The 26,926-nt window shown below is 40.6% G+C and overlaps 1 protein-coding gene across 2 annotated transcripts in view; it reads left to right on the forward strand.

The window, feature by feature from the left end:
• Nucleotides 1–1,825: 1,825 nt before the first annotated feature.
• LOC115780829 (MORN repeat-containing protein 4-like) overlaps nt 1,826–26,926 on the forward strand; it is a 28,820-nt gene continuing 3,719 nt past the window's right edge. The window contains exons 1-4 of one of the 2 annotated variants that reach the window (XM_030730249.1): nt 1,826–1,965; nt 5,030–5,104; nt 15,468–15,582; nt 25,701–25,810. In XM_030730249.1, the coding sequence (XP_030586109.1) occupies nt 5,038–5,104; nt 15,468–15,582; nt 25,701–25,810 (292 nt within the window). In that variant the 5' untranslated portion in view covers nt 1,826–1,965; nt 5,030–5,037. The remainder of the gene's footprint in view (nt 1,966–5,029; nt 5,105–15,467; nt 15,583–25,700; nt 25,811–26,926) is intronic. The other variant, XM_030730256.1, reaches the window with a different exon arrangement.

Raw genomic sequence — 26,926 nt, forward strand, 5'->3', positions numbered from 1 at the left:
GAAACGATAAATTCAGGCAGTGCCAGGTCAAATATTGTGGTGGGTTAAACACATTAAATGTTCTCAGGCTATAGCTAATTAATGAATTACTACAACTTCTCTTTTAAAGGATAGTATTGCCTTTTGTTGGCCTACTAAGTGGTCTTAAATTAATAAAGGCTCAACCATTAGCCTATTTCTACCCATCTACTGCAAATTGAGTGAATTTTTCATGTTCTCTAAACACTGGAGCCAAGACTTCACAACTACTAATGAGTCTAAGTCCCCAAAAAGATTTTTTTTTTCAACATATACAGGGAGGAATCAACAACTACCAGACTGCATTATATTATACAAAGAAATGTGGGATATCAGAAAATTATATTCATTAAAACGCAGATGCAAATTCTACTTTGAAAAATCTTACATTCTTGATGGAAACATTTTAGTGCAAAATTCCCAGATCTAAACAACAACAGAAAAAAAGATTTCCCACCAAAACAGATGATCTTAGACAGAGGGGAAAAAAACAAAACACCAAATACAAACCATACACACACTGCCAAACACGTGGCCATGCCCAATCTTTCTTTTTGACCTTGTAAGAGCTGAGCCAATAATCCAAACTTAACATGATCAGTTTTTTTTTTTCAAAGAACAATTTCAAGGTAAGCGATTTTCTTCGGTACACTTGTATGACAAATGTGTCCATTTTTACTCACATATTTTATTATTCTAATTTAGACACCATGCCCGTCTTCAAAAGAAAGCTGATGAAAAAAGCAGATGATTCTAAAATCTTGCCCACCACTTTTTTTTAGGTCACTTGGAAGAAAAAATAAACAAATAAAAGTAAGTAGCGGGGGGGGGGGGGGGGGGGGGGGGGGGGGGGGTCATGGCCAGATTTATTACATTAAACACAGAATACCACTAAGGCAGGCAAGATCCCAGCGTGCACCTTGTTTGTCCACAGTTTGAATCAGTCTGCATCTTTCCAAGTGGCAGGCACAGCTACTTCATGCTTTTGGAATGAAGGCAAGTCTATTGCCCTTGAACAAGGCATCTCACATTTTGTGTATAATATAAACTGGCCTCATACATTTTCCCCCTCTAACAAACCAATAAATATAGCACCATCCTGGCTTCATATATCCAAAACATGTGTTTAACTGCACAATATCTGCATAGTCTTTAAAGATTTGATAATTGCATTCTTTATTCTTTGAAGCTAATATTGATAAATGACAATCAATTTATAATCACACATGGTTCATTGTTAGCCATGACTAATTAATATTCAATAGCAGGTTAATCCTAGCCCCGGTTTCCCCTCAGGGAAACAAAAATGAGGTTAGCAGAGTTTTGTTTCATTTGGGTCACCTTGATTGTTTTTTTTTCTTTTTTTTCTCCTTAGCTTTTCACTGGATTAATGCCTTATTGGCTATGAATCTACATCACCTCATTTAGCAAACCTTCGCTACCTAGTGCAGCTGTTTTAGGGCATAAGGAAAACAATAAATCAAGTCCCATAAAACTCGCCAAAACGCGGGTCTAATCACCAGATTGAAACATGAAATGACACGGTATCATTAAAGAGAACCTTGCTGCCGTTTTATAATCCTACAGAGACGGCGGGCGGTGGGCAGCACATAAAAAAAAAAAAAAACGACAAGGGCAAATGCTTTAACGGAGCAGCACTCCGGCTAATTAAGTCGTTGAACCCGTTGCCCTCGACAAAGATGTCTCCTGCTGAGGGCTGGCCAGAGCAGAGGAGCATCCAATAAAAGGACATGTTGAGTCGAGGTGACAGAAAGTTAGCCAATCGTATAGCGGTGCTTTAAAGCGACGCTGAAGCAGCTCTACCAGGAAACAAACAGCTACCAAAAAAAGGCTAAATAGTCGCTAAGAGAAGCAGAAATTCTCCTACTGCCGTCTTGTTTTCAGCGATGTAGAGAAAAGGGATAGAGCGGCTCTTAAATAAAACAGGTAAACTGTTTCTTTTTCTCCAGGCCTGCTCACCGTGTGCATGCGTGTGTGTGTTTTGGAGGCTGGCAGCGTCATGCCGGCTGGATGAAAGGGATTAGGGCGCCGTTACTGTGGCAACATTAGATGGAGGGATACGCACTCCTCCTCCCGTCTACTGACAGCTGCCTGTTGGCAGTGAACAATTAGCCTGTTTTGCTTAATAAACGGACCTTGGGTGTGTTTTTTTTTTTTTTTTTTTTTTTTTATTGAGTCGCCTATAAATGTTTCTTTGATGCTTCTTTCGGCGGCTGTTTGTCTACAACCTCATTTTGAAGCAACAAAAAGAAGAAGGCATGCCAAAGAGAACCATAATAAGCACTGCCGTGTAATAGTGTTTGAGTAAAATTGGAATTATATATTGGAATATATTGGAATTATTATATAATAGGCAGCACGGTGGCGTAGTGGTTAGCACTGCTGCCTCACAGTTAGACTACCATCTGGAAGGCCTGGGTTCGATTCCACCTTGGCCCAGGCCTCTCCCTCTCTCTGTGTGGAGTTTGCATGTTCTCCCCGTGCTTGCGTGGGTTTCCTCCGGGTACTCCGGTTTCCTCCCACATTCCAAAGACATGCACTTACTGGGGTTAGGTTAATTGGCTAATCTAAATTGCCCATAGGTGTGAATGAGAGCATGAATGTGAGTGTGAAAGGTCGTCTGTCCCTCTGTGTTGGCCCTGCAACAGGCTGGCGACCTGTTCAGGGTGTACCCTGCCTCTCGCCCTATGACAGCTGGGATAGGCTCCAGCCCCCCCGCGACCCTTAACAGGATGTGCGGAAGCGAATGGATGGATGGATGGATGGAATTATAATAATGTAGCTTCATTATTCACAGCCAGGAGACAAGTAAGACCTCTTAGCACAACAAAGAAGTCCAAAAATAAAATACCTCTGCCATGCAATTGATGGTGAAGGGTATAACAGGTGATATAACAGGTTACTTTCAATAGCAAATTAGCCTGCTGTACAGTTATAATCCTCTTCAGGATTTTGGCGCTTTAGTTTGAGCTCGATGTGGTGGCTATCAACTAACCCATACAGCCACAAAATGTGCAGCGTGAGTGAATGCATCAAACATGTTTAATAGAAATCACACATGGTCAGTTTTCCTTCCCCTGCCACCGTGCTACAGCTCATATACACCAGCTGGTGCACTGCCAAATTTTTCTTGGATTCTCACTCTGGAATTTCCATTCAAGGAGTTGTGATTATATAGATATAAAAGCCTAAAAGACAGCAGTAAGCGCTTAGGACACGTCAAACTGAAATCTTGTGCTAAAGTGAGCATCCTGTACCAAGCTGTTTGAGATGAAGACACATACAGTGGACACCAATGTCCACATGGTGACCAGTTGACCCAATGATATTCAGAATGTGTAGAGTATTGTATCATCCAGTAAAGCAGCTATAACCATTGTTTCCTATTAAGACTTGCCATCACAGGTAAGTGTAGGAAAGATTTTTTTGTTGTGCTTTCCAGATTGAAGAAAACCGTCTAGAACAGGGATCCTCAATTCCAGGCCTCAAGGTCCGGTGTCCTGCAGGTTTTAGATGTGTCTCTGCTTCAGCACACCTGAGTCAAATATAGAAGTCATTAGCAGGACCCTGGAGAACTTGACTGCATACTGAGGAGGTAATTCAGCCATTTGAATCAGGTGTGTTGGATCAGGGACACATCTAAAACCTGCAGGACACCGGACCTCAAGGCCTGGATTTGAGGATCCCTGCTATAGAAACTCTAGCTTTCAAACAGCTGTGTGAGAGATACATGTGACATTCAAAGAATTCTGCAACTGCAAAGATAGTAACAGAGGTGTAACTTTAAAGCAAAAAGCTTTTTAAAACCTTAGAAAGACAGCAAAGATTTTAAGCTCTTTTTATCAGGTTTGGCTAAAGGTTCTACACATGTAGACTGTATGTGCCGGTGCCAGTTCAAATGAAGCTAACTCAGATAATGCTTTAAAATAGTTGTGTTGGCATTTCAAGATCCTAAACTCCAGAAGGACTTTAACCATGTTTAACATATGTGAGATGGATTGGAAATGATACTAAAATGATTAGTGAATTTAACCAAACCAGTGAACTGACTGCCTGAAAATTAAACTTCCATAAATCGCTGCATGTTTTTAGCTTATCCAACCAAAGGACTGGTGAGCTCATGCCATGACAAGGTGTCTGACATTCATCCATCCATCCACAAATTACAAGAATCGCTAATCCTCCTGCACTATCGATCAGAATTTCATCAAAGTTACGCACAATCATCTCAGTGGTCTTCACCTTAATTGTGCTGAAGTCCAGGGTCGTATTGTTACTCCAATACTCCTCCTGGAGTATTGGTGAGATTTCAGTAAAACTAATTAACTTGTGCACTGTAATGGATAATGAGCTGGACAGGCCACTATTCCATTAACATTCTGGTTGGACATTTGGTCAGAAAAATCATAATCTTTTTTATTTTGGCATTTCAAAGCTTAAAAAACATGATTAGAAATTAAAATAGCCTGCCCCAAGGACACGCTGCAGAGATTATATCTCTTGGCTGGCGTAGGAATGCCTTGGCATCCCCGCACATGAGGAGGTGGTCGGGGAGAGGAAGGTCGGGTTTTTTTTCCTAGACTGCTGCACCTGTGACCCGACCCTGGATAAGCAGCAGCTGAAGATGGATGGATGGATGGATGGATTAAAAAAAAAAAAAAATCCCTGCAATCAAAGAATGAAGACTCATATGACAATTTTGAAATCAGAGGTTCACCATTCACGTAGGAGTGTCCATACATTTTTAGCCAGCAGTGGTACACTGAGTATGCTTATAACCGTGGGAGTAGTTGGGCATGCAGGTCCTGGCTGCATAATCTGATTTTGATTGCTCTGCAGCTGGCTGCAGTATTCAAAGACTAGCAATTAACCTACAGTAGATTAAGAGGTGGTTGTATTATTTAATAAACTCCCAGCTCAGTATGTGTCAGAATGCCAAAGCTACAGCTGAAAAGCTCCTGATAATGCTTCTTTGTGTCATGTGTGGCAGCAGGACCCATGACCCTGACACGAGGATCCTTTACTTACTCCAACGGCGAGGAGTACCACGGGGAATGGAAAGAAGGCAAGGCCCACCTGCTCAGTCACCCACCCATCCTCCATCACTGGCTACATTCACATGAACAGCACGTGTTGTTATAATGTGATTAAGACTATGATGCACAGGCAGGGGGAAGAAACACATAATAATAGAGTAATGCTCTTATATGTTGGAGGCATAATCTGCAGTAACATATGTGGCTTTATTGACTTATGTCCTATTGAAAATAAGAGACATCTACAGAGACATCTTACCACCATAGAGGCATTCCTTGATTTGAGGCACTGTACACTCTTGCATAAAGAATGCAAACAAAGCAAGAGCTGCGATATTACTATCATGGAGTTCAAGGTGGTCAAGAATCAAGGAGACCAGTGCTGCCATGTGTAGATATCTTAAAAGCATCATATGGAAACTGCTCGCTTTTGTTCCTCAGTGAAACGCTGCTTTCAGGTAAAAGAGGAAAATTACATTTTCAATCATTTATTCAAGAAAAATATTAACAGATGTTATATTCTTCTGTGGAAAAAGTAAGTGCACCTTTAGCCTCAGAAGCTTATCTGGCTCCCTTTAGCAGAAATAACTTCTTGTAGGCGTTTTGCATAATAGTACACCAGTCTCTGACATCGGCTTGCTGAAATATTTGACCACTCTTCACTGTAAAATTCCTTCAGCTGCAAGATGCTTGAGGCTTTTCTTGCATACATTGTCTATTTTAAACCCCCCACAACATTTCTATAGGATCTGCACCACCTTTTCCTAACAGTGGAATTTATTTCAAATAATTCTGATTTAAAAAAAAAAAAAAAAAAGGCATTCACACCCCTTTTTCTGAACGTCAAATAGTTTAAATAACACAGTTTTCACCTGTCACTGCTTAAGGGGGTTGTTAACATTGGCTGATGCTAATTTTATGAATCTCACCATGTCATAAATGTAGGACTGGAATTATCTTTTGATGTGACTGATATTTTTTTTAATCTAAATTATAGCAATAACCTAAAATGTGTGTGCCATTTGTTAAATCACATCACATTTATGTGCAGAGATCGTTTCAAATAGCATCAAAAGTGCTTCCATGGGATGGATATGAATTTCTTTTGTAGGCAGAACTCAAAAACACAATTCAAAATGTAATAATTCAAGGAAAAGGTCAATTATAGAACCAGCACGTTACAAAAAGTAGCACACGAATCAAAAGTGAATTTTTCCTCCTTAATGCAAGAACATTTTGTTGGAAAAAACAGAAAGGAAGGAAGAAAGAAAAAAAAAAAAAGGTCTCAAGTTTGATGATCAGTTGGAGCCTCCGCTCCAGCATTCACGGTTCTTGAAAGGCTGAGCAGTGTGACATCCAGATCATCAGGTCGCTCCCTCCAGCTCACTTTTTAAACTGTAAAGCACTGCACCATCTAAGAAACCATGACAACCCAACAGTATCCAGAGCCTTGAGTAGTTCAGGGTAACTCCAACTCTCCTTGCCACTGTGAAGCATTTCACTGTCTAAATAATGTCCTGTGGAGGTACAGTACTGCACAGAGGTTTTAGCCACTCTCTCTCTCTATATATACATATACAGGCATGGTAAAAATAAAGCACACCCTCTTTCAACTCTAAGGTTTTACGTATCAGGTTATAATAAAAATCATCTTGTCCTTAGCAGGTCTTAAAATGAGGCAAATACAATCTGAGATCAACTACAAAACATGATGTATTGCACCATGCGCTGTATGATTTACCTTTATAGGTACTGTAAGTGTTTTTACACATGAACTGGAGCCTAGAACCTTTCCAGAGGTGCTTGAACCTTGAACCTGCCATCTCCCTAATACAAAGTCCGTGTAATTTATGGTCATGTGAGAGTAAGCCCAGATAGTTGCCAGGTAAATGAATAGCCTGTGAGTGGATATTAGCAAAAGCATGACTGAAGTGAACCATCTCATGCTGTGTTCTACATGTGGAAAAACAGACAGCGTCCTAACCCGAGTCTCCTGAAACTGCTTGAAATTCAGTTGTGATAATGGTTTGTGTGTTAGTCAGGTTTCGCTGGTTAACACACACAAACCATCTGATTTCCTAACATGTTTGAGTTGAGCCTGACCCAGGCCCTGTGGGTATACGCGGCTAGCACTTGTTTGAAAACTCCCTTTCCAGACTCGTATCCCAAATGAGGCTCTGCTTGTCACCGATCTGGGCTAGCACCCTCATTCCCAAGGATGCCAGTCCACAGAGGGCTTCACGTTGAGAAAATCAAGCCAGTGAACGGCTTCAGTTGGAGCCCCAATTTACACTTGAGCAAAGTGCCATTCGTATATAAAGTGATTTGCTCATCGTACATTGCTTTGTGGCTCATGGTTGGAGATTCTAGGCTGTGATTGTGTAGGAACCAGGGTTATAATAGTTTTGGATTTTACATTATAGTTTAGTTTTAGTTAGTTTTTACTTTTTTTTCTCTAATTCAGTTAGTTTTAATTAGTTTTCAGAGTGGTTTTGCTCGTTTTTATTAGTTTTTATTTTTGGTTTCATGCTTAGTTTTAGTTAGTTTCAGTATTAGTTTTAGTATTTTCATACCTGATCAGGTGTAAGATTCAAGGCGCAAAAGTGACTATTGTGTAATGAAAACTTGACAAAAGATACAGTTTAAAGAAATATAGTCAACAACCAACTGTTCACAAGACATGCTAAATGTGTGTAATATTAAGGACACACATGAACATCAACAGGGAGAAACAAAGAAAAACATGAACTCCCAAACTCAATAAATTCTACAATAAACTCCACAATAAAGTTCAGCATCAGTGCAGCAGATTAATAACGCCTACATGTGGTGTTAAACAAAACAAACTCTTTGAAGGAGTCAAAGCTCAAATCCAGCTGCATCCTGATGTTCTCACCACCTGAAGCTGCTTCTGTTTTGGAGCTAGCTTGGTTAGATGCTCGCTAATTAAACCTGCAGGGTCTTTGCGGCCTCTGTACACAACCTACAGAAGTTGCCGACCTCATGTCCGCATTTATGCTTGTGTAGCTGGATTGTGTGTGTTAATTATCTTGTGGTCGTGTGCAGGTGTTTGTACTCAAAGAACCTCCATACGGGACTCTGCCGCTTTCTCTGCAGACCGCAGCCATTACTTTGCGGACCAGCGCGGTGAGCGCACGCACATGCGCACTCACACAGTTGTCCTGTGGCGCTCCCAGCTTAAACTCGGAGAGCGGAAACAATGATTTCATATCAATCCACAAGGCTTAAAAAAAAAAACCCCAAAAAACAAGTAAATGAAAGTCAGTTTATCGATAATTTCAGTTAGTTTTAGTTAGTTTTGTAAACTCACAATTCAGTTTTAATTAGTTATCGTTTTTTCCTTTTAATTATAGTTTTTATTTATTTCAGTTAACGACAATGTTTTTTCAATTTCAGTTTTCGTTATTTCGTTCGTTTTCGTTAACTATAATAACCCTGGTAGGAACCCTTCTAATATATTTACCAACCTCTCATATGGTAATCAGTGGTATCCCTTTTCTCTCATTTGCAATCACTTCTCAAAGTTAAGTTTTCTGGACCCACCCACTTTGCATCTCTGATCGTTTGCTTGTCGTCGCTACAAATCGTGTAATTTCATTGACAGTCCATAATCTCTGTTTGCCACATTGCTGCTATGTCCACATAAATGACTATATTGTGTATATTCAGGCTCATGCAAAAATCGTACTGTGTCGTCCCAGTGATTAAAAACGCAGATTGAACACAGTTACCTCGTAGTCGTTGTGATGAATAAATGTACACGCATAGTTACAGAGCAGATGTTACGAAGCTTTGTCCACTGAGTTTTGGTGTTCAATAAGCTCATAAATGCATTAATCTGTTACTCCTACTGGATTCCCTGGATTACATTTTATTATCTCACTGGCTTCTTAAACAACACCCCACCACCACTACCACTACCACAGCCCCCTGTGTTGTTCTAATGCATGGTTGTTTTCAGTCTGAATCCCCCCTTGAGAATACCTATTAGGATAAATGGATAATAGGGATGTCAGTAAAATATGATAAAAGAAAGTTAACTCCAGCAGCTTGTAATTAATGTGGGATTTCATGTCAGAATGGAGAGTCTGGAAAGAAGTGGGAGTACTGTAAGTGAGTCACAACAGCAAAAGTACTTTTGAAATGAAACTGCACTCTCACCCAAACAGATTGTAGCTAATAGGGGAAAAACACAGAAAAAGGTGTCAAGCTAAAGTCAGTAAGTAATTTACACACATATGCACATATGGACCATCTGGTGCCGGTGAGCCTGCTGAGACAGGATATCACACTACCTAAACCAGCACGTGCACTGTAACAAAAACACTCAGACAACCTTTAGGGCAAGGTTAAACAAAGAACAAAAGTTTGGCACTGGAGTGTGCAAGAGGCTGCGGGAAGAAACATATGTTCTCCGTATGATTAGCAAAAAACTGTTAAACTGGTTTTGGCTGTGATGCACTGATATGCTCGGGTTTTAGTAAACAGCGGGGTTGGATTTTGAATTTTTTTTTTTTTTTTTTTTTTTTTTAGCACACAGACATTTCAAAGTGAGAAAAAATTGGTTCACTAATAGACGGAGCTCTGTGTTGGCAAGAACTGCCGGGATTTCTTCCAGACATTTTACATATATATGCATTCGGTATAAATCTTCAAAAAGAGGGCAGCAGCAGCTGTGAGTCTTCTGACAGTGATTCTGTAAAAAAATAAATAAATAAAGGAATTTATTACACATTATTATTTAAAGAAATGCATTACGTTACTTAATTACTTTACAGATACAAATCCCTACGCTAACGAGGACACACCCAAAAGATATTTCTTTTAATGTTTAAGTACAAACGAGTGCTCCACAGCGATCAACAGAGTGATTGGTCTTTGTGCTATAGAAACAGGTCTGGGTAGAAATGGAGATGACAGTGCTACTGAGTCCAACTCTGCTTTGGTTACCTGTTGAAGATCAGGCTCTGGCTCCTTGGATGGTGTCAGCATACACTCAGCTTCAAAATCACTCTGGTTGAGGGTGCAGATGCTTGTAAAAAACTGACCTTTTGTTAGCAGCAGTCCTGGACGCATGTTTGCACTTTATAATCCCATTTTTGTCCTTTTCATACAATAAAAACTCAGGTGTCCATATCGCCGCACCTCAAAAGTTGTGGAGAAATTTTCCTCGTTCCACCACAGGATCTGAATTCAGCTGATTGTAGTGTTAGTGCACAGGAAAAAAAAAAGACGTGTTTGATTACTCTTTTTCTATCTGCCCAATGTGAATATAATTGAAGAACCAATGCAAGTAATGACACAGTAGTAATGCGATTACTGCATATAGTACAGTTATATATTACATTACTGCATTGCAGAAACAGTTACATCCATAATTGTATAGAAGTAATCCAATCCAAACCAAACACTTCAGACAGCTCTAAACATTTTTCCTACTACTGAATCTATACGATTTCACAGAGGGGATATTGCCAATATGGCCACACATGCACACAACTCAGACTGTAAGCACAGGAGGACCAACCACCTACTGCTGAAACCTTCTGTCTGTAAGTGCCAGCCAATGAGAAGAAAGTTATCTTAATGGGGAGGGAGGAGGAGCTAAAACAGCTTAGATAAACAGACAGTGGCTGCACCAAAGCACTGTATAGGATAAATAAGGATTACCTGAACTGTAAATCATGAAAATCTACTCTAGACAGACAAGTTTGAATTGCAGCAACCTTGAACTCAAGGTCAAGGTCAGAGGTCAAGTTTTCTGAAAATCTTGTGAACGTGATAACTCGTGAAAGACATCACCTAGAATTTTCAAATTGTGTCGTCAAATTTCAAATCATGTAGTCAGGGTCATAAGCTCCATACTGTTTTTCTTAGCTTCAGATTTACCCCAAGCATCTTGTTTCCAGCTTCAGCAAACAACAGATGAGTTTGTGCTTCTGCGTAGCAGTGTTACATAAATACACTTCATGTACACTTTGCACATTCTGTTTTGTTTTAACTCGAATATTTGAATTAACACTGCTGAATTGGTGCTGTGATATGCAATTGGATTTGATCATGGTGTTGTCATAAACTCAGACTGATGCGTGTTGTGCATCCTGCCTCTGCGTCCGTGCATGCAAAGTCACTGTTTGCACACAAACATGTAGGTGTGTGTCAGACAGAGGTCTATGGTGTCACATGAATAATTCAGTGGTGCGCTGGTTGAACACAGGCCCGGGGTTATCAGGTTACAGGAAGTAGGTTGGGCGCATCCACAACACAACAGCCGAGGCACAGCCAGAAGCCATTTACTACTGTACTTTGCCCATGTGGTCATTTCACATCTATGCATTACCGCTATTGATTGACATAAAAGCCGGACAAATTCAGCTAAACCGTAATTAGCTGGAGACCGTGACCCAACATGAGATTGGAGAGAGGCGTTACAAAGAAGCTGAACAGCAGATTAGAGTCTGGAGGGATCAAATTGGAGGAGACAGAGGAAATTACTGTCCCTTGCCACAGCTGATAATCTGTACCTTCATTAAAAAAAAACAGAAACCTTCACAGTGATCTGAAAAACACTAACACTGCTACCACTTGATTTCATTATATTCGATAACACCATTCACGCTGTAACACAGCTGTTGAAATTCTTGGTGGGAGATGCTGCTGCTGGCACACTACTGCAGCCTCTTTGACACCTAACAGATTGTTTCAGCGGCTAGTCCGTGAAATTTCTGCCTCAGGGTCTCACTCGCTTGTCAGGGTTCATGGAGGCTGAAGTGTTGGATTTAAACTGCTGTTGGGCATCTTCTTTATCTATCCTGTATGCTTTATGATGTCCAGAGAGTACACACACACACACACACACACACACACACACACACACATGCATGCATGCACATGCACGCACAGCATATATGGATGCTGGATTTTCTGGAATAGGAATGACTTCAGAATGGAATGCAGAGCTCCAGATTTAGTTTCAGCCAAATCTCTTCTCCAAATCTCCCATGAAAACCCTGCTGAGATTAGGCAGAGAGCAGCACTTTAAGCAGCCCTGACAGATGGACTGCCTAATTTACCCATGAGTTGTGAGTAAGGGACAACACTCACTACCCCCACCCCTGCCTTACCCCCTGCCAAGCAGCCCGTTTCCCCTTCAATACATCCAAGCCCCCAATCTTCCACTCTTCTCTCCACTCCACCAGTTTCTTGCCACTTGAGTTCCCATTAAATCCTCTTCCTCTGCCACGAGCATACCAGGACCTCCTCTGCCCGTGTCCAACTGTGCCTCACATCCAGTTATTCTGCTAATTCCCGCCGGGCTTGCTAATAGAGGTTGGCAAGGAGAAATGCTCACTTCTTTTCTCTCCGTTTCTTCATCGACTGCCATCCTCCTGATGCTGGAAATTAGTCTGAGAATTAGAGGGAAAATTGGGTCTCACCTCTCAGGGAACATTTGAAGAGGTGAAAAATGAAAGATAGCAGCTCACCTTTTTGTCTGCTCACACCAATTATGACTCTCCCAATCTGCTAACTTAAAAAATCTAATTAAAGTATAATAACACATCTGCCTTTCTCATCTCTTTTTTTTTCTTTGCCGAAAGTACTTCTGCTGAAAACTATACAGGTACAAGTGAATTTATGAAATCTTCAGTGTGGAATACTACAAACGGTAGTTATTCTGATCCCTACAGCTACATGCTGAAGTTTATAGTTTGGGGTAATCCTATAAATCGTTTTAAATAGTTCTTAACAAATATGATTTGCAGAGTAATGGCAATCAAATCTCTGTTAGTCTCAAGAGTGTTTAATCAGGATTTTAATTTGGAAAAAAAATGCCACACAGCACACAAAAATGTATGCATTTTGGTTATTGTATAGATTAATCTATAACATTACAAATGGAATACATAGTGTTGACTCTCATACATGACTGCATACATACATACATGACAGCTAAATTCACTCATCAACTCTTGGCTTTAAATTGAATGACATAAACTGTATATAAAAGATGGTCAAAGTCACTGTGATGTTACTCTTTGGTTTCTGGATTCTACTTTGAAGCCTCGGTGTTAGCGTTTTGGCCGCTTCTGTGTTGGTGTTGTTGTTTTTGTTTGTTTGTTTTTTGAGATGTGACCAAATTTGGATGAGAAGTTGCAGTGCTAAGTTATTAGCTAACACTGGTGAGCTTGGTTAGCATGCTACATGTTTAGATTCAGCACACAAGACACATATAACTGCTAATTATGCAGTGCCAATTAACAGGCTAATAAATACTAGAATTTTGTTCACCAAAGCTGAAGCACAAGTTGTGCAGTCTGTTCCACACAGTGCAGTGTATTTATAATAAATTATTTATATTTATATGAATAATTCCATTAAAGTGCTTTAAAGCGTAATTGGAGACAGACAGCTACAACTCCCTGTGTCAGTATATCTGTGAGTCAAAGCAGGTGTGGCCTAACTTTAAGCCCTATGCTACAGACACACTGGGAAAACAGCGGTCGGACACCGTGAATTTCCGATCTTGCTGCCTTTAAAATGGCTGCTTCAAAGATGGGGACCGGATCTGCCGCCATTTGCAGTGAGTTTCTGTCTTCAAAGTGACTTTGGTGTGTAAAGACAGTGATAAAACAGCAATAGTATGGCGAGAGTCTGCTGTTAGTTTGCAACTGAATGGGGTCAAAGTGGCAATTACATGCAGTCTGTTTGTGAAACTACATTCGATGACTTTGATAAAGTGGCAAAAACTGCAAATCTGTTGCTGGCTACATACACAGAAATTCATGTTAAACCGAAGTTCACATTAACTACTTACATTCAGAGTCTAGCCAGAATATCATAGATTTGAAACAGAAATTCTTCCACACTTGGTGAATACACTTAAGTCACATCCATACAGTAATAGACTAGCAGCATTATAGTGACCAGAGACCATAGAAAGTCAGCGAGATTCAGCAACTTTGAGCAAATGCGGGCAAAATAACTGCTGGCATTGCAATGTGGGTGATCCAGAGGTAAATCTTTCTAAACTTCAAGGTGAACAAATAGAGTGACTACCAGTGGGTTGTAAATACCTAAACAACTGGAACTTAGAATGTCCACTAACAACCAAACATCAGTGAAAAAAGTGATGCATAATGAGCACTTCCTGTGTGGATGAAGCTTAACTTTCCAAAATCTCCCCATTTTTTTACACACATCAGAGGAAATCAGAGGACAACAATTTTGCCATTTACATGTTCTTTAATTCAAATGTTTTTGCATAAAAAATAAAAACAAAACTGCTTCATTCAGCAGAATGAAGCAAGTTTAAATGTAAAAATCTTATGCTTAAACTGGATGCATGTGTCATGTATTAGCATAAGGATATGCATAAAGCCATATCACATTAGAGGAGCACCAATCTTTGACTGGACAAATACATACCAACACACATCAGACCATCTGTCAGGTCATCAGTTCTCCCATTTCTCATCAGTGCTTATTTTCATTCAACAACAAATGTGTGATATAAAATGTTAAATATCCATGTCTAATTTGAAAATCAGAAATTAATTTTTAGAGGTAACAAAACATTCATCTTGACCTGGTTCTTCATGTGCATAAGTCAAGCTCATATCTGTGCAGACTGATGTTTTACAAATAAACCAATTTCCTGTTAAGGCCACTGTGCTTAACAGCCAGAACTGTGAAGATATGAGTGGAACTATGCTTTTTTTGTTCCATGGTGGAAGTTCATGGTCACGCTTTTCCTCTAACCCTGTCTGTCATGGTTCCAGTTATTCATACTAAAGAAATGTAAACTTCTCTCAATTATAAGAGAGAATACAGGATGATATAAACACATGTGATACAATCAGCTCATATTGGTGGTGTGAGCCATAAATTGTCCTGCTTTCAGGGGTAAAATTAACTGTTCTTTCGCACATTGATGGATTTCTGCATTTCAATATCTGTGTCTGTGACCTCTCAGTAACATCTTTACACACAAATTTTGCTTTGTATCCTTGGGGAAGGAAGCATGGTCTCTGTGTGACATTTCATTCATAAAAAATTGTCAGTTCTTAAAAGACCAACAAACTCAATCATTTATTAGAAAGGTTTCAATTTTCTATTTTGTTTAGTGGAGGATGCCTAAGTGCATTTTAGTTGTGAGGTTGGAAGAATGACCTCCATCAGCACTGCTCGGTTCTTTTTCATACAAGGAGGGAAATTTGTGCAAAAATGTGTAGTAATCAATGAGGATTTCAAATACTTTGTAGCTGTTTTTGCCATGATTTTGTAGGAATAACCAAAACGTTTTCTCTGCTGGTGTTTTAGCTTTTCATTTTTCTGGAAGTGATTGGTGAGATGATTTTTATCCTCTTGCAGGTCTCCGTCATGGCCTGGGTCAGTTGACCTTCAGCGATGGGACGTGCTACACTGGACAGTTTGAAAATGGCCTCTTCAATGGTTGTGGAGTGTTGGTCTTTCCTGATGGCTCCAGGTTTGTCAGTCACCAACCAAAAAAAAAAACAAAAAAATACACACACACACACACACACACACACACACACACTAGCAAAGTACCCAGTGCATATTTGTAACGGGAACATTATGAGTACAAGTTAGTGATGTATCATTGTAGAGTCACTGCAACCGGGATTTTTGATTGTGCATACACCCCATAAAAAGTATAGTCCTGACAATACTAAGGCACTAATAATTACTTAAGGAACTGACTAACAGATAACTAAACTTAGGTCCCTCCATTTTCGTTTATGTTTTAATACTTATTTTTGTAGGTTTTGGTAATGATAATGTGCACAGTCCCTGTGACATCAACAAAATCTTAAACAAATCTAGATTTAAATTGGGGGATGCGTGGGCTGAAAATACCTTTATAAACTCCTTCCCTGTGCACATTTATTTGTTCTTCTACACCATAAACATGTACGTATACATAAACTCCCCATTTGCACAGATTTCAGTATCGTACATGTGGCCAATCTCCAGAAGGAATGAGACCATCAAACGTTATGATGAAACTGGCTCTCATTAGGACCACCCCAGGAAAGGAAGACCAAGAGTTTCCTCTGTTGCACAGGATAAGTTCATCAGAGGTACCAGCCTCAGAGACCACAAGTTAACAGCACCCCAGATAAGAGCCCAGCTAAATGCTTCACAGGGTTCAAGTAGCCACACACACATCTCAACATCAACTGTTCAGAGAAGACTGCGTGAATCTGGCCTTTATGGTCAAATTGGTCAAATGGTCAAATCACTTCTAAGGAAGAACAACAAGAGAATGGCTTGGGCCAAAGAACACAATGAATGGACATTAGACACAGAAAAGGTGAGTAGATGGTTCCTACATGTGTAGCTCCCACCATGAAGTATGGAGGAGGAAGTGTGATGGTATGGGGTGCTTTGCTGGTGACACTGTTGGAGATTTATTCAAAATCCAAGGCACACTTAACCAGCATGGCTACCACAGCATTCTGCAGCGACATGCCATCCATCTGGTTTGTGCTTAGTGGGACCATCATTTGTTTTTCAACAGGACAATGACCCCAAACACACCTCCAGGCTATGTTAGGGCTCTTTGACCAAGAAAGCCATTTCAGGTGATTACCTCATGAAGCTGATTGAGAGAATGCCAAGAGTGTACAAACCTGTAATCAAAGCAAAACTAAAAGATATTTCGGGTTGTTTAAGACTTTTAAGTTTACTACATGATTCCTTATGTGCTCCTTCAGGACTAATTTACAATGTAGGAAAAAAAAAAAACATTGAATGAGAAGGTGTTTCCAAACTTTTGGTTGGTACTGTATATAGCCACGGTCCATGTGATAGAAAAAAGATGCTGGATGTCGTTCCCTGAACTCTCACTTGATGCACAGAGCTGAAAGAGGGATCTTTTTTCCCACTTAGCTTCTTTTGATTAAAAAATTCCAGTGACAAAGACATTGGGAGCAATGCAGCCAAGTGTGATGATCACTACTGTGAGTGAAAGGTGTGTCACACACCAATGCTGAGATGAAAAACTAAATATCCAATCAATGAGCAAATATTCCAGTGTAGCCCTACTCTGTACTTTTCTCGCCTGACTTGCTCGCTGGCATCCATTCTACAGAGGACAATACTGAGAAATCTGCTAACATTCATGTTGTTTTAGGATTTCTTGAAAATCAACCTGTTCTGTCCTGCAGGTATGAGGATATGTTGATCAGTTAGACTACAAATTAGTGCATGGCTACAAATAACAACAAACATTTAATTTAATTATTAAAAATTCTTCTTTTTTTTCTTCTTTGAAAGATGGCCCAAAGCCAGATATAATAAACTAAGCAGAGTATTAGTTTTGACTTGCCACAGAGTCAAGCTCAGCCAGGAATCCCTGCAGATCAGCTGATCTCAGTACCAGCTGATTAACATATCCTCATAACTGAATGGCAGAACAGGTTGATTTTCCATGTGAGTAGCTGGCTCAGTTTATTCCCTTGTGTGCATCCTATTGACAAATAATATCTGGGGTGAACTATTTAAGAGGATTAGCCTGCGTACTGTTGCTGCTGCTGCTGCAAACCGCTTTACAACCCACCTCTACCCCAGCTCCTCCATTTCATGCTGTTCATGTTGTTTCTGACTTAATAAGTATGTTGTCCCTTGTCACTGATGCCTGCTCTGTTCTGTCAAGGAGTCTTTATGCTGCTATGACTGACTGAGAGTTTTTTTTCTGGAGTGGGTGGTTTCTTTTTTGTTAGTAATGATCTGTTACTAAATTGTAAAAATTAAGTTTTATCATTAACACATACACTATATAAAAGTATTCTCACCTATCCAATTTATTGAATTCAGGTGTTCTAGTCACTTCCATGGCCACAGGTGTATAAACCAATCACCTAGGCATACAGACTGCTTCTACAAACATTTGTGAAAGAATGGGTCGCTCTCAGGAGCTCAGCAAATTCCAGAATGGTACCATGATAGGATGTTACCTGTGCAACAAGTCCAGTCGTGAAATTTCCTCACTACTAAATATTCCACAGTCAGCTGTTAGTGGTGTTATAACAAAGTGGAATCGACTGGTAATGACAGCAACTCAGCCATGAAGTGGCAAGCCACATAAAATCTCAGAGCGGAGTCAGCAGATGCTGAGGTGAATAGTGCACAGATGTCATCAACTTTCTGCAGAGTCAATCGCTGCAGACCTCCAAACTTCATGTGACCTTCAGATTAGCTCAACAACAGTGTGTAGAGAGCTTCATGGAATGAGTTTCCATGGCCGAGCAGCTGCATCCAAGCCTTACATCACTAAGTTTAATGCAAAGCGTCGGATGCAGTGGTGTAAAGCATGTCACTGGACTCTAGAGCAATGGAGACGTATTCTCTGGAGTGATGAATCACACTTTTCCATCTGGCAATCCAATGGACGAGTCTGGGTTTGGCAGTTGCCAGGGGAATGGTACATGTCTGGCTACATTGTGCCAAGTGTAAAGTTTGGTGGAGGGGGGATTATAGTGCGGGGGTGTTTTTCAGGAGTTGGGCTCGGCCCCTTAGTTCCAGTGAAAGGAACTCTTAATGCTTCAGCATACCGAGACATTTTGGACAATTTCATGCTCCCAACTTTGTGGGAACAGTTTGGGGACGGCCCCTTCCTGTTCCAACATGACTGCACACCAGTGCACAAAGCAGCTCCATAAAGACATGGATGAGTGAGTTTGGTGTGGAAGAACTTGACTGGCCTGCACAGAGTCCTGAACTCAACCTGATAGACCACCTTTGGGATGAATTAGACCAGAAACTGTGAGCCAGGCCTTCTCATCCAACATCAGTGTCTGACCTCACAAATGTGCTTCTGGAAGAATGATCAAAAATTCCCATAAACACACTCCTAAAATGTGGAAAGCCTTCCCAGAAGAGTTGAAGCTGTTATAGCTGCAAAGGATGTCATGGTTCGTGTGGGTTGCTGCAGTGTTTTCCTAAGTCCAGGTGATTCTTGGGCACTTCACCTCCGGCAGAGCCTGGGTTCCCACATGTGATGAAGCTCCTTTGCTTTCCATCAGGCCTGATGGAGCAGCCAGTGGGATTTAGGGAGCTGCTGAGTGCCCAGTCTCCACCAGATCATCAACTTTTGAGTGTGAACCACCCAGCCAGATGAATTCACGGACATCTACAGGCCAGACACCACTCAGTTTCTCAGCACGAGAAGCAAGCTGTTTCTTCCTCCTCGCGTCTCGCCCTCCACTTATCTGCCTGCTTGTCCTCCCAGAAGAAGCAGCCTCACTTGAGTCCCCCTCGGACCTCCCTCTCCCCAGCGGAATCACTTACCCTTCTAATGGTCCCCTCCCGAGCACTGATTCCTTTTCTCCAGTGGAAAACCAAGTGGAATCTTTTGTTTCCTTCTTGCAAATAAAATATCTAAATTATATTCGCTGTCGTGTATTGTCTGCACTGGAGCCCATCTCTAGTATGGTGGTCGAGGCCACCGTGACAAAGGGTGGGCCGACATCATATTAAACCCTGTGGGTTAAGAATGGGATGTCACTCAAGTTCATATGCGTGTGAAGGCAGAGGAGTGAATACTTTTGGCAGTATAGTGTAGTAGATTGTGAAATCCAGTCTCTAAACTTAATAGCAGGAAGGTGGTTGAAAGGGTCAGTCTCTTCTGTGTCTTTACATATAATGAAATAAGACATTGCAGAATTAATATTTAGTTTCTCAGTCTCAAAAAGAGAAATAAGCAGAGACTGAAATACAGAGTGATATGCAGGTACAATGGCCCGTGCAGTTAAAAAAAAATGTTTTAACCTCATAATACTTTGAGCGCTTTCATCGCCTCAATATGTTGTTGAAGTAGTTTATTGTTGGTTGCTTCCCTTTATTTATTCCTCATACAAGAATTTTATTTGTATCTCTCAGCTGGCTTTGTCACCCAAGATATATATATAAAAAAAAGATATCAGCCCAATAGAGATTCTGTTAGTTCAAGAGAAGGTGAAGTGTTGAAGTAGAGCACAGCATAGAATAAAGAAGCAGAGCATTGCCTGTTCAATGCCATCTGTAGTATTTTTATTTGGACAAAACATCTGATTAATTCTTCAAGGGCTAAACTATGGATTTGAGGCTAAGTGAATAATATTTAAAGGTTCAGTGAATAATAAAGAGAAAAAAATCTTTTCAGTCCGTGCCCGTCGAGTTCTGAGAAGTTTTTTTTTTTGTTTAGATGAGTTCTGTACTCAGCTTGAATTCACAGAAGCTACAATAAGTTTAATTGAAATCTCAGAGTTGTTTGAAAAGGAGCAAATCTCCTGTTGCACTGCTGGTGTTTTGCGCACACAATCACTCTAAAGAAAAGATGCAGATGAAAAACACTCAAGAGGCTGTTATAAATGAATTTGACTTTCAGATTGTTATTATCATTATTCTTATTCTGCAGATGTTTTAAACCAGCTTTGCTCTCTTGCAGTTCAGCCTTTTGTTAATTTGTGCCTGTTTGACACTGAAGTAATTGTGTTCATGCTGTGTGTGTTAAAAAGGCTGACATTACGCACTTAGATTCATACTAAGCTTATTGTAACGCAGCGAGTACAATGCAGCACAGATCTGGTTCTTGCTCTTTCATTACAATACTGTCTGGTTTAATTAAACAGACTGGGTCAGTAGTAACACATTATAGGTATAAAAACGATGTAAGATTATTATCAGATTATTAAATCAGCTCAGATTACATTTAACATAAAAACTGTAATGACATCACCAATCATTTTAATTTCATCAAGATGTTTTGAGATGTTTAAAAGAATATTTGGGGATTTCAAAGTTTTGTTGCTGTTTGTTTCATAGTGTAAGTAAGGTACAGTATATTAATTTTATATTTAATTTTGAAGTCATCCAGATGTCTTCAGATTACATTATATATCACATTACTGTACTATTTAAGAAAGAAAATGACACATACAGTACTGTGGAAAAGTCACAGTTCATTTCTTTATAGTTTGCTAGGAAATTGGGAACTTGGTGCAGTGATTTATTGACGCATGCGAGCATACATGAAAATGCAGCATGAAAGAGAGTTTGTACAATTCTGATGAACTCAAAAGTCAATATTTGGTATGATTATATTTATTCTTCAACACAGCCTGAACTCTCAGAGGCAGCTTTCTTCTCATTTCTTTAAGTAGTCTTCAGGAATAGTTGTCCAGACGTCTTGAAGGACATTCAAAGCTTTTCTTTGGATGTTGGCTGATCAGCAATCTGAGAAAGTCAATTCCTGACTGATACTGTTGCATTGTTTGTGTTTTTTTGTTTTTTTTCTGCCCAGGTATGGTTTACTGCATTGGCATTGTGTTTGTAATCATTTTCATGCTGAAAAATGAAGCTGTTGCCAATCAGACAGTTTCTAAATGGTGCATGGTGGAACAAACTGTACATTTCTGTGTTCATAATTCCATCCATTTCAACAAGATACCCAGTACCACTGGCTGAAGTGCAGCCCCAAAACATGACAGAGCCTCCACTACATTTTCCAGAAGGCTGTAGACACTCATTGCTATGGATGCTGTGGATGGTGTAAGACTGCAACTCTGCTTCCTGATCTCAACCCTGGGCAGTCGTGTTTTTTTTGGGGTTTTTTTTTTTTTTGTGGGGGGGGGGGGGGGGGGGGGGGGGGGGGGGGGGGGGGGGGGGCGGGGGGGGGGGGGGGGGGGGGGGGGGGGGGGGGGGGGGGGGGGGGGGGGGGGGGGGGGGAGGGGGGGGGGGGGGGGGGGGGGGGGGGGGGTGGGGGGGGGTGGGGGGGTGGGGGGGGGGGGGGGGGGGGGGGGGGGGGGGGGGGGGGGGGGGGGGGGGGGGGGGGGGGGGGGGGGGGGGGGGGGGGGGGGGGGGGGGGGTGGGGGTGTTGACCAGACTTCCAGAAATGAGAGCTGCTCCATCCAAAGTGGGATGGATGCTGTCTCTCCTAACAACACCAGGCTTTCCTCAGAAACTTTCCCAATTATCTATAAAGCCCTCTTGGTAATTTGGTTGTTTTTGCAAAGTTACACATGATTCAATATTAACTTTAGTGACCTCTAATTGGGCAATTGGTGAATTATTATTTGACCAACTTACTGCTGTGAGCACTAACACCAAGAGCTAACTCTAACTTTAGTCTTTGCATTCAGCTTGTGCATTTTGGTTACATTGTCCACAGAGTGTGTAGCCCACTCTACATTATTAACTTTACTTCATTTATAGCCAAATATTAGGTAGCGTGCTGTTCCATCTGCCTGCCCCTGGCAATTTTGGAGGGCTAGTCAACTTGACCTCCTGGTTTTGTTGCCTTATTCTGGCAATCGGGTTGATGCCCTGTTGGCTGCACACCTCCTCTTTTGGCAACAAAAGACAATGACTCTTTCCACCACTGTAGATCTTCGTGAACCCAACTCTCCCCTTTGTCAGGTCAGTGTTTGGATGCCACTTATGGATCAGCCAATTACCCATTTACACAGAATGTGGCCCAGCTCTCTGTTTAAAGGGTCTGAGTTTCTGATCCCAAGGGGTATTCCCCAATAGGTAATGCAGGAACTGGTTTAAGCCAGTGATGAGGAGACTCACCTATCTCTAATCGCAGATGCTGATGCCACTAATCCTCTGACAAAACACTCCCTGAGTAGCCTTGCAGGTCAAGTGCATTTCTTCAGCCACACCCATTAACAGCAGCTGCTCTCAATGAGGTTATTACTTTACGGCCAGGAAAAGAATAGGCTCCAGGGATCTGTTACTTTCTAAAGGGATAGAGTAACCTGTAAGAACCACTGAAGAGTTTACTGTACCTTTACTGTTACACAAAGAGTTAAAAAGGGAATATGCACAATTTAGACATTCAAGTACAGAATATTTTATTGAAGCAATTTAACAAAGGCAAAGCAAATGCTCAGTTAAATAGCATTATTGTAGGGTCTTTACCTTAGAATATAAAAAGCCATGAGGTGGACATTATTTTTGGTATGTTTTTTGTCTGTTTGTTTGTTAACAATATTACAGCAAAATGTCCATCCATCCATCCATGCAGTTTTACCTTTCCCATCTATAGACTCCAAAGAATCCTAAATTTTTAGGTGAAGAGCTGGTCTATTTATAAAATCAGTTCTAGGCTGCGGCCTTATTGATTTGCCTGTGATGCCAACTTCCGATTGTCTGAGCATTGCCTATCATGTTGGTCAGAGATGACTCGTGGCCATAAGTAGTACAGACTATAACTCAGGGGTGGCAAACTCTAGGCCTCAAGAGCAGGTGTCCTGCATGTTTTAGATTTGTCCCTGATCCAACACACCTGAATCAAATGGCTGAATTACCTCCTCAGTATGCAGTCAAGTTCTCCAGAGTCCTGCTAATGATGTCTATATTTGATTCAGGTGTGTTGGATCAGGGACACATCTAAAACCTGCAGGACACTGGCTCTCAAGGCCTGGAGTTTGCCACCCCTGATATAACTCATCATTGAGCAATATTAAAGCCATACCTATAGCATGCTTCAAATTGTTTGAATTCAATGAGTACTGAAAACATATCTTCACCCTCTTAAAATAATGACCCAAGTCATTTTTTAACAAAAGTTTTTTGCATAAATCATCATATTTTCAGTGTTTTGTTCAGTTTTTTTGTCTTTTCTAAAAAAAAAAACTGAAAAAGAAAATGACTTTGGCCATTATTTTAAGAGGGTGATGATATTTATGCTGAAATATGGATTAAATCTTTATTAACCCAGGGGTGACTAAAAGTATTTGAAGGTCAAGTCCTTCAAATTAGGGCAAAATAGTTTTGCAGAAGGTAATCAGATGTCTGCTGGTAATCAGATGTCTATTATGAAATGGGGCTGCAATGTTATCCTGACTTATATTAATGAAAATATTTTATATTTTCATTAATCGCAGGGTCTTGTATCTTAACCTAACTAATCTACTGTACTGTATGCTAATGCTGATGTCTGATACTGGTTTTGTGATAAATGAGAGAAAGGAGGGAGGGTATGCCTAGGCCTGAGACACAGTCCTCTCTGGGCCACGCCTGTTGAGGTCCAAATGGGGAAGCAGTGACTCACTACAAAGCCCTCCAACTCCTTTCACTCCTTTGTTGCATCTCAGCCAGCACGCGTGGGCCACACTCCTGGACAGAAAGCTCTATAGAGGTGTGCCAAGTACGAGGGATCCAAGGCGTTCCCAGTCCAGAGTGTTCCCGTGGGCTGGGTCAAGGGCCAAACACGACAGTGTTGCTGTACCCAAGGACCCCTCCCCGGGGAAAGCGAAGACCCAAGGTCAGTACAGTAGATCACTGTCGACCAGAAGGGGCCACGCTGCACTCGTTACAATCAGGCCGATTGGTTCGGCTCTCCGGGCCAGTCAGCTGCTGGAACCAAGACAGACCAGACCCTAGGAGCCTCCCAGGAAGCAACAGAGGGCGGCAGCCATGGGCTACCCCCTCAGGAATCTTCCTTTGGAAACGAGGGGACTCTGGACCGACCGCCTGAAGCAGCAAAAACAAATAACGAAAAAGCCCAAAATTATAATTATAACTGTTAAGTCCACCGTGGTTCGGCAGTGATAAATCCTCTCACACTTCTTGCTGAAATTTTTAACTGTGAAATCCCTTCTTCAGATGTTGCTCTCTACTCATCTGTGGGAGCTAGAGGAAGAACCCCAAACCTTCCTAACAGCCCCCTTTTATACTCATTTGCCCATATGCATCACTCCTTCCTTACATTGATTAGATTTATACCTGATTATAATTATATTTGATTAGAATAATGCATGATTAACTATTAGTGAAATCGCATATAGATATGCTTTGTTATAGCACTCTGTGTTACTCTAACCATAAGAAAGCTGGGTAGAGATATTGGATAGAGATAAGCTGGGAGATCTCACACCTTTTGACACCTGCTATCATATCAGAGCTGTTTTTGGCCTGAAGGTGCTTTAAGGTGCTTCTGATGCTTCACTAGCTAGCTGTGAGCCAGGAGACAGACAGAAGCCAATGTATTTGGAATTTTCTTTTTTTTTTCTTATTTTTGTAACAACAAAAAGAACAGGGAGATGAAGTAATGGGAAACTATTATAATTTTAAAAAATCTCTAATGCATTATTTTGCAATGCCTTACACCCCAACACCACCAGCACTAGCGATGGATTCATTAAGCTTCGTACATGACTTTGTTGTGCTCTTTCACATATTGCTGGAATTATTTTGGTTGCAATTTCCAGTCAACACATTCTTTTTTCTCAAAAAAAAAGCATTTCATATTTTAAATTCTTAAAAGCAACCCTGAAATACTCTGCATTTTTCTGCTGCCTCTCTGAACTTTAGAGGACACACATTTATGGAAAGGTTTGATACTTTAGTGTAGTTTTACATTTTAGTCCAAAAGCATTTTGTTCTTTTGGCCTGTTCATAATTTAAATATTCAAGGACAGAATTAGTGATTCAATAAAAATTCTGTATGTTTTGTAAGTTTAAAATCACACACAAAATGTCCTTCCTTACTCACCTTTGTGTTCCTTTTCTCTTTTGCAGTGCTGCTATTGCAGTACTGGAATGTGCCTCTCGCTTTCATGTTAATTCATTTTTATGTGAATTATTTTTTAGGTATGAAGGGGAATTTGTGCAGGGGAAGTTTCAAGGTGTCGGCGTCTTTACTCGCTTTGATGGCATGAAGTTTGAAGGCGAGTTTAAAAGCGGCTGTGTGGATGGCTATGGTAAGACGTCATATTCTCATACTCAGCTCAACTCATATTCTGATACACAATATTACATTCCACAGAGAATTTGTATCATACTGACATTGACAGGATCTTAGTTTTCAGATATTCTACACTGTGAGTGTTGGGTCTCACTGCGGTATCGTATCACTTCCTGTTCCGGATTATTAAGGCAGTACTTCAAAATGTATGTTTTCAATCTCAAAGTAGTTTATCCCTCTGAGATTTCAGATACTTTGTGTTTTTAATTGTATTCAACAGTGAAATGTGCTAATTGTCTGGTCTGAAACTACCGTGTGTCTCTGTAGGTGATCAACACATTTTATATTTGAAGGCTGTTGTGCGGAGAGAGCACACCGGTGTGTCACTGTGACAAGAGGTGATTTTTTTGTGCTTGTGAAAATAGAGATGAAACATAAAGATTCCTTCAGTTTCCTGACAGGTGAGAACCAGAAATCAGAGCTGGGCCAAGCAGCAGTTTAAATGTATTTTTGTGTAGATGAATATTGTCCAATGTTCCAGTTGAGGCGATGATGTAATTTTTCAAATGAAGAATTTAACTTAATGAAATTTGTTGCCATGATTTGTTATAGCCACATTTAGGAGCAGAACTTTGTTGTTGGTGGTGTTTATATCTGTCCTCTTACTAGCAGTTCTATAGTTTGTGGTCTTGTTTATATATCATAATGTGTCAATTATTGCATTTCTCCTGTGTTCAGTAGCACACCAAAAATCAGTGTCACACATTTATCTGTTGCTGCTCGGCCTTGAACTAATTCAAAGAGCCAAGGTCGGGTGACTGTTAAAGCTCCTTTCTATATTGCTGAGTTGCAACAGCTTTACGATGCAGCCTCGGATCCTTGGGTGGGGCGCTTGTAGCTGTTGATCTTCCACAAGAGGTTGGCAAAAAATAATGCCAACCTCTTGAGACTTTTAGGCTCATGAGCTCAAAAGTCAAACAGTGATAATAACAGGTTTAAATAGTTTAATTACATCATATACATTAAAAGGATAATTTATTAGGTACATCTTGTCAGTACTGGTTAAGACTAGGTTTTTCCCTTCAGAACACCCTTAATTCTTTGTGGCATAGATTTAAAAAGGTGCTGGGAA

This window comes from Archocentrus centrarchus, chromosome 1, assembly GCF_007364275.1.
Source record: "Archocentrus centrarchus isolate MPI-CPG fArcCen1 chromosome 1, fArcCen1, whole genome shotgun sequence".
Lineage (NCBI taxonomy): Eukaryota > Metazoa > Chordata > Actinopteri > Cichliformes > Cichlidae > Archocentrus > Archocentrus centrarchus.